The sequence below is a fragment of the Carya illinoinensis genome, chromosome 1 (genome assembly GCF_018687715.1).
Source record: "Carya illinoinensis cultivar Pawnee chromosome 1, C.illinoinensisPawnee_v1, whole genome shotgun sequence".
Taxonomy (NCBI): Eukaryota; Viridiplantae; Streptophyta; class Magnoliopsida; order Fagales; family Juglandaceae; genus Carya; species Carya illinoinensis.
In genome coordinates this window covers 45,649,334-45,663,631 of record NC_056752.1, presented here as the reverse complement: position 1 = coordinate 45,663,631, position 14,298 = coordinate 45,649,334, and the positions used below count along the sequence as shown (strand labels likewise).

General features: G+C 37.9%; 1 protein-coding gene across 4 annotated transcripts; it reads left to right on the top strand.

Moving 5' to 3' along the window:
• The first annotated feature begins 451 nt into the window (after positions 1-451).
• LOC122277357 (cellulose synthase-like protein G2) lies at positions 452-4,703 on the top strand. Of its 4 annotated transcripts, none has more exons than XM_043087335.1 (8): positions 452-1,095; positions 1,210-1,314; positions 2,283-2,399; positions 2,762-2,974; positions 3,070-3,169; positions 3,272-3,444; positions 3,520-3,870; positions 4,063-4,703. In XM_043087335.1, the coding sequence occupies exons 1-8, from the start codon at positions 499-501 to the stop codon at positions 4,618-4,620; spliced, it is 2,214 nt and encodes a 737-aa protein (XP_042943269.1). In that variant the 5' UTR covers positions 452-498; the 3' UTR covers positions 4,621-4,703. The 4 variants fall into 4 exon arrangements, with proteins under 4 accessions (XP_042943269.1, XP_042943274.1, XP_042943263.1 ...); XM_043087340.1 differs by having other exon boundaries at positions 2,283-2,420; positions 3,070-3,115; XM_043087329.1 differs by having other exon boundaries at positions 2,283-2,420.
• The last annotated feature ends 9,595 nt before the right edge of the window (positions 4,704-14,298 follow it).

Sequence of the window (14,298 nt, the reverse complement as noted above, 5' to 3'; positions counted from 1 at the left end):
ATTTTGTGAATATTAATAAACAACTTCCAATGAAAAACTAAGGACTTGTTTAGACAATTGTAGTATTTTAAAATTTTGTGAATATTAATAAAGTTGTTTGAGTTAGGATATTTTATTAGATTTTAAAAACTAAAAGATAAAAGTTGAATAGAATTAGTATAATAAAGTTAAAAAATTGTTTAAATACAAATTTTTTAATAGATTTTTTTTAAAGTTTAGAAAAGTTGTATTAATTTTTATGTTTTATTTTGAAGTATAAAAAAATTGTATTGATTTTCTTTTATAATGATTATGTCAAAAGGTTAAAAATTTGAGATTAAAAATTTTATTTTATTTGAATAATATTTTTAAATAAAATTACAAAAAATTCTGAAAATTTAATCTCTGTCTAAACGTACCCTTAAAGTAATAAATATGAACCATTTATTTTCCATTAATCTTGTTATCATTTGATCATTTTTCCATTTGTTTCGACACTAGAGAGCAGTGAAGCAAGCAATGGATTCCCTCCCTCTCCATGTCTGTCATGTCCACAAACTATCCATTCTTCTAAACCGAGCATACTTACTTGTCCACTCTGCGGCTTTGGCTTTCTTGATTTACTACAGAGTCTCTTTTCTCTTCCAAGTCCCCAATACCAGAACCGCGCCAGTGCTACCATGGCTTCTTGTGTTCGCTTCTGAACTTCTCCTCTCTTTCATATGGCTCCTCGGCCAAGCTTTTCGATGGCGACCTGTTACCCGGACAGTCTTTCCAGAAAGAATACCGGAAGACGATAAGCTCCCAGCCATTGACGTGTTCATATGCACCACAGATCCAGACAAAGAACCAACTGTGGTGGTGATGAACACTGTGTTATCAGCCATGGCGCTGGACTACCCCCCCGAGAAGCTTCACGTGTATCTTTCAGATGATGGTGGTTCTCCTCTGACTTTTCATGGAATAAGGGAAGCTTGGAGGTTTGCAAGGTACTGGCTTCCTTTTTGCAGGAGGTATGGAATCAAGACCGGGTGTCCAGAGCTTTATTTCTCCGCTCTAGCTGATGATATAGGCTTTGGGAGTTCTGAATTCATGATACAGCGCCAAAAAACTAAGGTTAACTGTGTGTGTGTTTTTCTTTAAATGGTTTATATGTCCTTGTTGGGTATATCTCCCGGCCTGAAAATCGTGTTTTAGTAGCCATAGTTGACAGGGAAGATATTGATGCAGGAAAGGTACGAGATGATGAAGGACTCTATAACACAAGCAAGAGAAAGATGCGGGCAAGGCCATACGAGGAGCAATACTGCTCGAGATCACCCTTCAGTCGTTGAAGTATGATCTATCTTCTTTTTCTTCTAATTAGATGGTGCTATTAATTCGGCCCAGAGACCATTCAGATCCATCATGACTTGTTTCTTAGGCTTAGCATTTCGACTTATTTATTCTGAAAACCTTGCATGCCCCGCCGCTTTAAGAATTAAATGAAAGCATTATGATTTAATGTTGCAATATTGAACAGGCCTTGGCAGGCTTATTACAAATTATTTATAAAGAAAAAGAAAACAGTCGTTAGGCAACCGCAATAAGCTGTTCCGATCTTTCTTTCTTATTTTTTTTTTTTTTTTTTTTTTTTTCTGAGAGAGAAGAACTTGGAAGGAACTTCAATTAAAACGCATACAAGTGGGATTGGTATCCTATGTTCCGTTTACTTGGGTACGAAGATTTGGGTACGAAGATTTGATAACTCTATTATAGATAGAGTTATAGTCTCTTTTAGATTTAAATTTTTAGAAATTAATCGTTTAAATTAGACCATATCAATCATATTAATGTATTAAAAAATTATTAACATTTATAATTAACTTGTTATTTAAGTTAAATTTATACGTCTTTTTGAATGGATGGATATGCTCTGTTATTAAAAAAAAAAAACAAAAAAAAATTAAAACGCATACAGTGTTGATAGTTGTGGTTTGAATAATCGTTTCCAATAATTTGCTGGCAGCCGGCTATAGGCCGGGCTTTTGGAATTAAATATTCGGTTTCTTATTTCGATGCAGATTCAAGCATAATTAAGTTGTCAAAAATGATAGTATATTTATTAAATATGTTCGATTAAATGTATTTATTTTTATAATTTATTTTTTTAATGGTTATGAAAGTATAAATTTCTATTTTTTTAATAATAAAAAATGTTGAAAAAATAATTATAAATAAATAAATTCATTTGTACTGTGGCACATATTTGATTATACTACTCACTCTAGTCTTGTCGTTATCTAATTCCCAGAGGTTGGCAGGTGATGCAGGATGAGTCCAATTATGACACGGTACCAGTGCTAGCCGACAAAACTAAGATGCCTCTCCTCGTCTACGTTTCTCGTGAGAAAAGGCCAACTCATCCCCACCATTTTAAGGCTGGTGCCCTCAATGTCCTTGTATGAATTTCTCCTCCAAATTATATACGTACTCACATAAATGGTGTGTATTTATGTGTGTATAAACTATATATATATATTTATAAAAGTAATATTATATATAAGTTTTAAATATATAAAATTTTTGTAAAAACATAGATTCTAATTAAAAAAAAAAAAGTTTTTCATGTATTTTCAGGATAGAATCTACTTTTTTATAAACGAAGAAATTTGTGTATTTAGAACTTATATATATATCATTTATATATAGTGAGAAAGAAAGGGAGGGGGGGGGGGGGGGATAGGATGCGTTTAGTTTGCTCCATTAGTGTATAAATAACTTAAAACTAACATAATTGCAGCAACGGGTATCAAGTATAATAAGCAATTCACCCTACATTCTAGTGCTGGATTGTGACATGTATTGCAATGACCCGACATCAGCAAGGAAAGCAATGTGTTTCCACCTTGATCCCAAGGTATCAAACTCGCTCGCATTCGTTCAATTCCCTCAAAGATTCCATAATATCAGTAAGAACGACATCTATGACAGTCAGCTGAGATCAGTATTTTCGGTACGTACTATGGATTTAAAAGCCAAGTATCAGCTAATTAAATATGCTTATCAGATCCTTTAAGATTTATATCAATATTTTTTTTCCATTTTTAGGTGCAATGGGAAGGTTTAGATGGGCTTCAGGGACCCGTCTTGTCTGGTACGTGCTTTTACATGAAGAGGGTTTCGTTATATGGAAGTACCATAGATGAAGGTTGGATTTTTTTAGTCTATTCGGCATTTTTATCTATTGCTGATGAAATACTACGTATTCTTGCCGATTGCTTATCTCCATTAACTCCACTTCACTTTGCAGATATGGACCTCGAGGAACTTAAACGATCATTTGGTTCATCCGACGAAGTAATCAAATCTGTTCGCCAAATCTACAAGCCGAATGTGATCAATGATCAGCTTAGTTTGCAAAAAGTGACTCAATTACCAGCGGCCTCCTGTTCATATGAAACTGACACTAAATGGGGTAAAGAGGTATCAATCATAATATTCTTTTTCTTCACTGATGGACGGTATTTCACCTAAAACATTTGGATTTCTCCTTGGCAGGTTGGTTTCTTATATGATTCTGTGGTGGAAGATTACTCAACAGGGTTCAGGTTACATTGCAAAGGTTGGACTTCCGTTTATTGTGATCCATCGAGGCCACAATTCTTGGGAAACGGCACCACGAGTCTGAATGACCTCTTAATTCAAGGCACGAGATGGAGCACCGGGTTGATAGACGTCTGTTTCTCAAAGTTCTGCCCTCTCATATACGGACCACCCAGAAATATTTCTATTCTCGAGACCATGTGCTATGGAGAACTTGCATTTACCCCTCTTTATTGCTTGCCATTATGGTGTTTTGCCACCATTCCTCAGCTCTGTCTTCTTAATGGAATTCCCTTGTACCCGAAGGTAAGAACACATGCTCGTATTTTCTAGGCCCTCTTATTAATTTTAGAGAGAGAATTTTCTCGTAATTGATCATTTTAGGTATTAACATTCCCAATTACACTGATATATTTCAAATAATTATCATTTAAGTAGCATGATCATATATATTGCTATACAAACTCCTGACATAGATTTTGTGCCATGCACGTACAGGTCTCAAATTCTTTTTTTGTCGTCTATGTGTTCGTATTTCTATCGGCTATTTCTAAGCATTTGTACGAGGTGCTATTAACCGGAGGGTCATTTCGAACCATGCAAAATGAACAGAGAGTATGGATGATCAAGTCAGTCACATGTCACTTGTACGGAAGCCTCGATTCCATTATGAAGAAGATAGGTATGAGGGAATCCAGTTTCATGCCAACCAACAAAGTTGACGACGATGAACGAGCCAAGCTTTACCAAGTGGGAAAATTTGATTTTCAAACATCAAACATGTTTCTTCTTCCTATGGTTGCTCTAGTCATCTTGAACACGGCGGCCTTCGTTGGCGGACTTGTTAGAGTGATCTTTGTTGGCGACTGGGATAAGATGTTTGTGCAACTTTTCATCTCCTTGTATGTCGTATTTATGAATCTCCCAATAATTGAGGGCATGATAATAAGAAAGGACAAGGGACGCATTCAACCATCGGTCACTCAATTATCTGTCATAATGTCTATTCTTTTCTTGTTCTTGGGATCTATTATTATCTCAATTGTTAGCTACTAAGATATAGTACAGTACTATTTAGCAGCTAGCTCTAGTTTATTCTGTGTACGTGCGTTGATCAAAAGGACTTCTTTTATGTTGTATCTTCAATTGGTATGCTTTTCCTAGATACCACTGCTATTATTCCCTTTTCATTTTACCAGACGAAATATACATACATTTTTTTTTTAATAGAAGAACAGGTAGCCATCCATATAGCGGCCCCATCCCAATTTTATTAGTAAGCCCTTACTTATAACGGAGGAATACCGTAGTAACATCATAACACTTGGGGGCTTACAAGATAAACGCTAAGAGAGAAGACCTAAAACCAAGTGTCCAAACAAACCAAACCAAAAGAACAAAACATCCAAAAAAGAGACTAACTCTAACATGCCTAAAACAACCAACCAACTAAATGTAAAAAACAGAAACCAAATAGACAAGACCAAAGCCAAAGCACCTGCAAAACGAGCAGTCAACATACAATTTCCAAGAAAACAAAAGAGAAACTTACCAGGACTACGAAAAGCGCAAGTAGGGAAGACCAATTCTGTCCATACGAAGCAGACCACGGAGCTGATCGGGTAAGGAGTCATTAACAGACCAATCCATATCGAAACCCCCAGCTCCCCTTTTGGCAAGAAAATCAGCGACCACATTACCTTCTCGAAAAACATGGTGCATGCGAAACTCCATACAGCCCAAAAGACCCTACAATTCCTCCCAAAAATCTTCTAGGTACCAAATATTACACTCACCCTTCGTACACCAGCGAACCAACAATTGGGAATCAACCTCAATCTCAACCCGACGAAAACCAAACTGATGGCACCTCGTAACCCCTTTCAACAAACTTCTCAACTCAGCAAAATTATTAGAACCCTGACCCAAAAAAACCGAGTAAGTAGAGTGCAACCTACCAAGACTATCACGAATAACCCCCCCAGCACCAGCCGGCCCTGGATTCCCTAAACTACTACCATTCGAGTTAAGTTTCATCCAATCTTGGGGTAGCCGTTTCCACCTGATCACACGAATATGCCTGGGCTTAGGATATACAACCGGGATCTCCAACCTTTTCAGATTAGCCTCATCTTGAATAGAAATCCTAGCGACTTTCATAAATAACGACATAATCCTTCGAATCCATAACTTGATAACATGCCAAACAAACTGAACTGACTCCACTTTATCTTCCACCCGAGCTTTGCAACGTCTATCCCAAAGCCTCCAAGAAACAATAGAAGGAAGAATACCAAAGATAGACCTTAACTGAGAAGACTTACCAGCACGCCGAAACCAGAAATTAATTTGCTCCTTCCAAGTATTGAAAACACCAATATGAACACCTAGATGGGTTGCTGCCAACCTCCAAATACATATGGCAAAATCACCTGTACAGAGTATGTGATTTAAATCCTCCATATGTCCCCTGGCACAACAATTACATTTAGAAATAATAGGAATGCCAATATTCTTAATCTTCTCATCCGCACTCAAACAATTATGGTACGCCTTCCACATCATAATAGAAATTTTCTTAGGGATATGAGTATGTCAAATCCAATTTGCCCAAGGTAATGAAGGAGCTCTCACACGGATACAATCCCAAGCACTTCTAGTGTTAAACTTCCCATTGTTATCCCTCATCCAAATAAGGATATCCTGACCATCCTTCCTAGTCGCCAAAAGCTGAAACAAATCTTCAGCTTTTTGTGAACCCACTAATCTCTCCAAAAGAGAAGTATCCCAACCATTATCAAGCCGACACTCTTTGACTTTAAGCAAAGGTCTCTCAAGAACTGGAAAATGATCACCAATAGGACCCCCATCCGCCCAATTATCATACCAAAAAGAAACATTACCTTCTTTCACCAGCCACTTAGAATTATTTAAAACCTCCGGGATGCAATGCACAATGGCTTTCCAAAACCTAGTTCCTTTAGTAGGATTCAAAAGGGATAAGTGACTACCTTTCACATACTTGCCTCTGAAAAAATCCACCCATAAAGAATGCCCCTAAATTAGATGCCGAGCAAATTTCATATGTAAGGCCCTCTAAATCTCCTCAAAATCCCGAATACCCAAACCGCCTTCCTCCGTAGGATGACAAATATTTTTTCAAGCCACCCACTTCCTCTTTCCTTTCCCTTCAAAATCACCCAAAAAAAGGAACTCATAATCCTGTTTAGCGCCACGTAAACACCATGGGGAACATGAAGGACAGCCATGAGATGAGTTGCCATGCTCGATAAAACATGACGTAAAAGAATAACACGGCCCCCAGTATAAATCAATTTCATTTTCCACCCTGCAACTTTCTTATTAAATTTACCAATCAGATCGCCAAAATCACAAACCTTCAGACGACCCATCACAATAGGAATTCCCAGATATTTAAAGAGAAAAGATCCTTCTGAAAAACCAGTCATACGAAGAAGAGAAGACTTTCTAGGATCAGATATTTTTTTAGAAAACAAAATAGCACTTTTATTTTTATTAAGAATCTGACCTGTCCACTTCTCATAAAGATTAAGCACCTCCATCAATCCTCTCATAGACTTCTTCCCACCATTAGAAAAAATAACAATATCATCTACATACATAAGGTGGGAAATAAAGGGAGTACCTCTAGCTTGAGAAAACCTGCCAATTTTGCCATTCTCAAAAGCATTCTTGAGCAGCCGAGATAGCGTCTCCTGCATAATGACAAATAAATAAGGAAACAGCGGGTCGCCCTGCCTCAGACCACGCTCGCCCTTAAAGAAACCCAAGGAGGTACCATTCATCATAATAAAATACCAAGGTGAGGAAATACATAGGTTTATCAAAGTGCAAAACTGAGAAGAAAACTCAAAGGAATCCAGAACCTGAATAAGGAACCTCCAATTTACTCTATCATAAGCCTTGGACATATCAAGCTTAACCAAGACATTTTCCCCTATAGTGGTTTTATTAATAGAATGGACCATTTCTTGCGTAAAACTTATATTTTCAAAAATGCTATGACCAGGAATAAAGGCCCCTTACTATTGGGAAATTATCTTAGGAAGCACATTCGTGAGGCGGTCCACCAAAATTTTCGCACAGATCTTATAAACCACAGAGCACAAACTGATAGGCTTAAACTTGTCAAAGCCCGTAGGAGATTCAACCTTTGGGATAAGAACAATAAAAGACACTGAATAATATCTAGGAAGCAGTTGATGTTGAAAGAACTTAGAAACTGCCTCCAAAAGGTTTGCTTTAACAATCTCCCAGCAGGACCTAAAGAAACCGGAACCAAAACCATCCGGACCTGAGCTACTATCAATAGGAATACTGAACAAAGCATCCTTAATATCACCCATCGAAGGAGTACTACAAAGCATCAAATTCTCATCCGCGGTAATCACTGGGGAAATCAAATCCCGTAAACTGGAAAACTCACAATGGCTATTCTCACCCAAAAACTGCTTAAAATACTCAACAGCGGTCTTATGAATCTCAAGAGGGTTATTTAAATGAGTACCATCTGCAAGAAACATATAAGTAATCCTCTTTTGATTTTTAGCATTCAAATACACATGGAAAATTTTTGAGTTATTATCCCCATATATCAACCATCTTTTCTTAGCCATATGAGACAGACGAATGTTTTCCCGACCCTTCCAAGTTAAAAGTTTCAAATTGGCAGCCAAGAGATCATTATCATCCTCAATAGAATAAGAGTTCTGAAGTCTATTATCCAGGCGATCAATACGCTGCTCAATATCCTTAATAATCACATCAGTCCTCCCAAAAACACGTTGATTCCAATCTCTAAGCGCTAGCTTAAGTCTTTTAAGCTTAAATGATAACTTAAAAAGACCAGAACCAAGCCCATCTTGATTCCAATTCCCCTCCACGAAACTAAGGAAATCTGCATGGTCAGTCCACATAAATTGGAAACGAAAAGGGATAGGCCCATACCTAATGGGTCATCACCCATTTGAATCACTAAAGGAGAATGATCAGAGGTAGAACGAGACAAAACTTGAGAAAAGACGTTAGGAAAACAATTAAGAAAATTAGAATTAAGAAAGCAACAATCTAACCTTGCCCAACTACGAGCCAAGCTGCTTTGGCCATTACACCAGGTCATCAACACGCATTGTGATCTCATATCCATAACCCTGCAGTTTTGAAGGCAAATATTGAAATCCCCCATAGCATTAAAAGGTCGAGGGTGTCCCTCCCGTCGTTCCGAATCCTCTCTTATAATGTTGAAATTGCCGTAGAGAATCCACGAGAGATTTCCATTACTCATCTCAACCAAATCTTCCAAAAGATTCTTCCTTTCAATAGGGTTGCACTTCGCATAGACTATAGTAAGAATAAAAACAAACCCGTTCTCAACTTTCACAGAAACAAATTGGTTCGACCCATTCAACCACTGTATAGAGATCTCAGAGTTCCACAACAACCAAATTTTCCCACTATGCCTCTCATTAGTGACAAAACTATTACAATTATACTTCCCCAAAAGAGTAGTTATTTTATCTTCCTTCAAAAAAGGCTCAGCGAAAGCAATAATATTCGACTTAAATTTTTTAATAATATTCCTCAACCTCAACTTGGAAGAATGAACTCCCCGTATGTTCCAAAAGAGAATTGGACTAATCATAATTTCCAATTATTAGGTCGAGTAATAGCCCAGGTAGAGTTTCTTTTCAGAAACTTACTTGCATTTTTAGTCATGTCTTCTGAGTCTGTATAATAATCTTTTTGCATATCCTCTTTCATAGAAACTTCTCAACTTCATGATCAGATTGTGTTTCAGCAGCCAACTCTTTATTGCCCTCATCATTGCATCCAGTAGAGATCAAGTTTTCCACATGCTCGTCATCATTCTCCTGTAACATAATCTCATCATGCAAGCTGGACCCATCCTCCATAAGTTCCGTGACTTGAAAAAGAGGAATATCGTTAGATCTCCCTTCCTTACCTGTGATACCCAAAACTGAACCAGCACCTTTCGCCACACACATTTCACTCATCAAAGCCACACCATGTTCCAACTTTTGACCCTTAGAGGAACTCAGTTCCCCTACATAAACCTTGACTGTTTCATGCCGATGAACTTGAGTAAGCTGCACCTCCGTGCTATCAACGTTCCCATGTCCAGTTGCATCATCCAAGACCTCCTTCCCAACAATGTCAGCCTTCAACGTAGGGGGTTTCTCGACCACTGTAGCAACTTCATGATTCACCAAACCTTCCTGTTGTAGCTCTTTCTCAGTATTTCCTGAAATCCCAAGATCGGTCACCCTATCTTTCGTAAGCTTCACATCAATTTTTACCCATTTCTTTGAGCCTTTCATCTGCTTCTTCTGATCGGTTTTCTTGCGGCAAGTTTGAGCATTATGTCCTTGACATTTACATTTGGAGCAGTATGCCAACAGCGTCTCGAAAATAATCTCCTGCCTTCTACTTCACGGGACCCCAGGCTTACCGATCCAAAAGTAATTAATTGGAGCCTTTGAAGAGTCGACTTCCAGACATATCCGAGCACCATCTGCGCGTAGCACACGTAGTGGAATTATCACATCGAAGAAACCTGCCAATGGGAGCTGTGATCATCTTTAACACTGAAGGCTGGTAAAAACTCGGTGGAAGTCCAGGCAAGAACACCCAAACCGGTACACACAGTGGTTCATAATCTTCATTGAATTCTGGTGTCCATGCAAAAGGCCGGTAGAAGATGCCATTTACCTTACAAGATTCTCTGGACAGGGCCTTATTAAAATCCATCTCGTTAGCCATCCGAACGAAGACATGGGGTGGACGCTAGGGTTTGTGTTTGGTCTCTGCTAGGTGTACTCGCCTGCTGCATGGCGGCCTCTAATGGCCCGTCGCCCATGACAGTCCCGGTCAGGTCTTTTGCAGATCTAGTCTCTGTGGTGCCTCAATCACTGCCGGAGATGGAGGTCCCTTTCTGTCAGCCAAAAACCATCGATAGTGAACTGGTTTTCACGTTTTCAGTGGAGGAGATTGAAAAACTTGCTCAACTGTTTCAGTTTTTTCACTTTTTTTAATATATTTAAATATTTTTAGAAAATAAAAAATACATCAATACATTTAAAATCACTTTTTTAATCATTAAATAAATAAAAAAATTGCCAAGCAGTATCGGCTAGGCGGCATACTAGATTTAGGGTTGTAATCGAGCCGAGTCGAGTCGAGCCGAGCTTTGGCTTGTCGAACTCGAGCTCGACTTAAAATACTCGAGCTCGAGCTCGAGCCCGAGCTCGAGATTTTTTTTAATTCTTTGTTCGAGCTCGACTCGATAAGTTGAAATCTTAGCTCGAGTTCGTCCCACAAACGAGTTCAAGTCGAGTCGAGCTCGAGCTCGAGCTCGAACTTGAATTATTATTTTTAATAAGATTTAATAATTAATAAATTAAATATATAAATAAAAAAGAATTAATATTAAATTTATACAATTAACAAGTAGAACCTCTATTAAATTATAAAATTTTAAAAAATTTATAAATAATTAATATCTAACTAGTTGATATTTATCTAAAATAACAATATATTATATGGCTACATATATTATTAATACATATACTTAATATGATAGAATATATCTATTTCATATATGGTTTCCACATACTAGTATATGAAATTATTAAATTTTATCAACTAATTATTATACAAATTATAAAATATACCTATGAAATATATTTAATACATAGACATAAGTAATTAGAATACATATTATATATTTAATTATAAAAGTGGTATGCTTATATTATTAGCTAATACATATATACATGCATAGGTGTATGTATATATTTATTAATATATGAATGAATTTTAATCGAGTCGAACTAACGAGTCGACTCGAGTATAAACGAGCGAGCCTAAACGAGCCTTAGTCGAGTCGAGTAGAGTTTTGTCGAGTATGTATCATTTACAAATCGAGCGAGCATCTGCTTTAACGAACGAGTTTTTTTTTTTCACGAGTCGAGTTCGATTCGAGTTTAACCGAGCGAGCACCGAGCAAGCTATCGAACAGACTGATTCATTTACAGCCCTAACTAGATTTATGCAAAGAAAAATTTTTACATTGGATTATGCATATTTAAACCAAATAATAATAAAATATCAATTTTTTTATTTTTTTCTTAAAATTATTATTTTTATATATTTTACAATTAGTTAAATGTGCTCAAAAATAAAAATTATATATATCTAAATATTGCTAATTTTATATATCAAAATGACCAATTTTATCAATAAATATTAATATATACTTAAAAACAATTTGTATCATCAATTTAATATAAATTTTATATATCAAAATCATTTTAATGCAAATTTCTAAAAATTGATTTTAATGGATAGGAGAGAGAAAAAATAGCCAAATAATGTTTAGAAAAAATAGCCAAAATGCATAACCCATTACCAATGCTTTAAGAACTCCTTAACAATTTTTTTACTATCTTCAAATAAGATAATTTTTTTAAAATATTTATTTTAGTTTTGATTTTGACAATTAGAGTATTTTATCTTATTTCATCTCATCATTAATTTTTTTTTAAATTTTCATACAAAATATAATAAATTCAACATTTTCAAATCCTAAAATAATAATCATAACAATAATATTATTAAAAAATAAAATTCTAATATGTCATACATCAACTTATCTATTTTTTATTCATATCATTTAAATGATATATTTTATTCTTTTTAAACATTTCATTTTTACCAAAAAAATTTATAATATCCATATATATATTTTTAGATTTGCAATATATTATTATATGCAATATAATATAATTCAGTCATATACATATAAAATGTGACGCCCCCAAATCCCCACGCCCGAACACGGTGAAATCGAGACGTCCGGATGGTCACCATCCCATCGACGGGTGCCAAGTGTGTACAAAGGCAACAAATGTGCACAAGAAACACGCAGCGGATAACGAAAGTCATAACTAAGTACCAGAATTTTTCTTAACATAATATAAGCTGTTTAAAACATACTTAAATAAAATATTACAAAACACAAATACAGTTTTAAAACCATAAAGAAAAGCATAACATCAGCAACCCGGCAGAGCCGCATCCTCGGGCTCAGCCTCCTCCTTCTCATCCTCCAAACCTGCACCAAAAGCTACGGAATCAAAAATAGTTCCGCAGGTAAGTAAAACCCAAACACTACCAGATAAAAACACATAGAACTCAAACAATATGCATGAAACATGCCCAATGCACAAAGCCCATAAAACATAATTTTCCACGCACGCCAAAAATCTCATTTGGCCCAAAAACATATCCTTTCCAAAAAACACGCCAAAAGTCACATTTGGCCGCCAAAAGTCCATTTGGCCCAATATCTTGCCAGAAGTCCATCTGGCCCAATACCACGCCAAAAGTCCCATTTGACATCTCAAACCATTATCCAAATTATCCGTAAGCACCATGACCTCCCCTAGGGGTCATCCGCACACCCTGGCTCCAGTGCCACACCGCAGAGTACCACTACGCATGTGACACCTAACGAGCGATGCCCAGTTCCGCGCCCCGCGCGTTCGTAGCCAAGCATCCTCTAGCCCTCACCAGCGAAGGGCCACGGAGTCGGTGAGTAGGGCGATGCCCGGCGCGTTCGTAGCCAAGCATCCCCTAGCCCCGCTCCCTTCGTCTAGCGACAACTCAGGGGACATCACTCAGTTTATTCCGCTCCCGAGTGACCAGAGGAGCTCCACCAAGATAATAACCCATCCCGGCTTGGGCTCGTGGTACACACGCACCCGTAATACACTTACGCTAATACACAGGCTTTTCACACAAAATCACAAATACACGTGCATGCACCATGAAATGCCATAACAAATAATCCAACAACAATAACCAAATAAACAGGCAACTCCGTCCTCCATCCATCCGACCCCCCGAAACTCCTCGGACTCAGTCCGGAATCAACCAACCAGCAGATAAAATAAATTGAATGAGCGATATATATTTAAATCTGAAAATAGAGTTTGGAAAATACTTACGGCGCTATACGGTAATTTTAGAAAACACCCGGCGTTGCAAACGGCGGAAAAACAGCAACGTCACAGTGAAAATTCACTGTGGCCGTGGGTTGTGAAAAATCCACTTTTGAACGGGGACAAACTAGGACACGAAATTGATAGGGAATGGTCTAGGGATGATTGTGAAGCTATTGGAAGTGGTGGTTGGCCGTGGGTGGCGGCGAAATCGCCGGAAATGGCCGGAAAACGTAAATCGGAAACTAAGCTCGTAGGAGCTGTTCCGGTGGTCATTGGAGGCCGGAAATGGGTGGGTTAGGACGGCAAGGAGTCGGTGATGAAGTGGTAAAGAGGTGGTGGCCAGAGGTGGAGCGACGGCGTCGGATCGAGCCAAAAACCGTGTGGAAAGAAATGGCTCTAGGTGGCTAACGGCTGGCCGGATGGGGGAGATATTTGGTGGGGTGGTGCGCCGGAGGGAGGGGGTTCGAACGAGACCGGCGGCGAGCCAAATGGTGGCCGGACGGCGGCGGTCTGGGCTGAAGAAGATTTCGGCGACAGGGGCAAAAACAGAGCAGGTGCAGCGACTTCCGGCGGCTCTCGAAAGCTAACGGCTGGTCCGATGGCTCTGAAAATTGGTGGGGATGATCTATGGTGGAAGGGGAAGAGAATGGTGGTGACGGTGCATTAA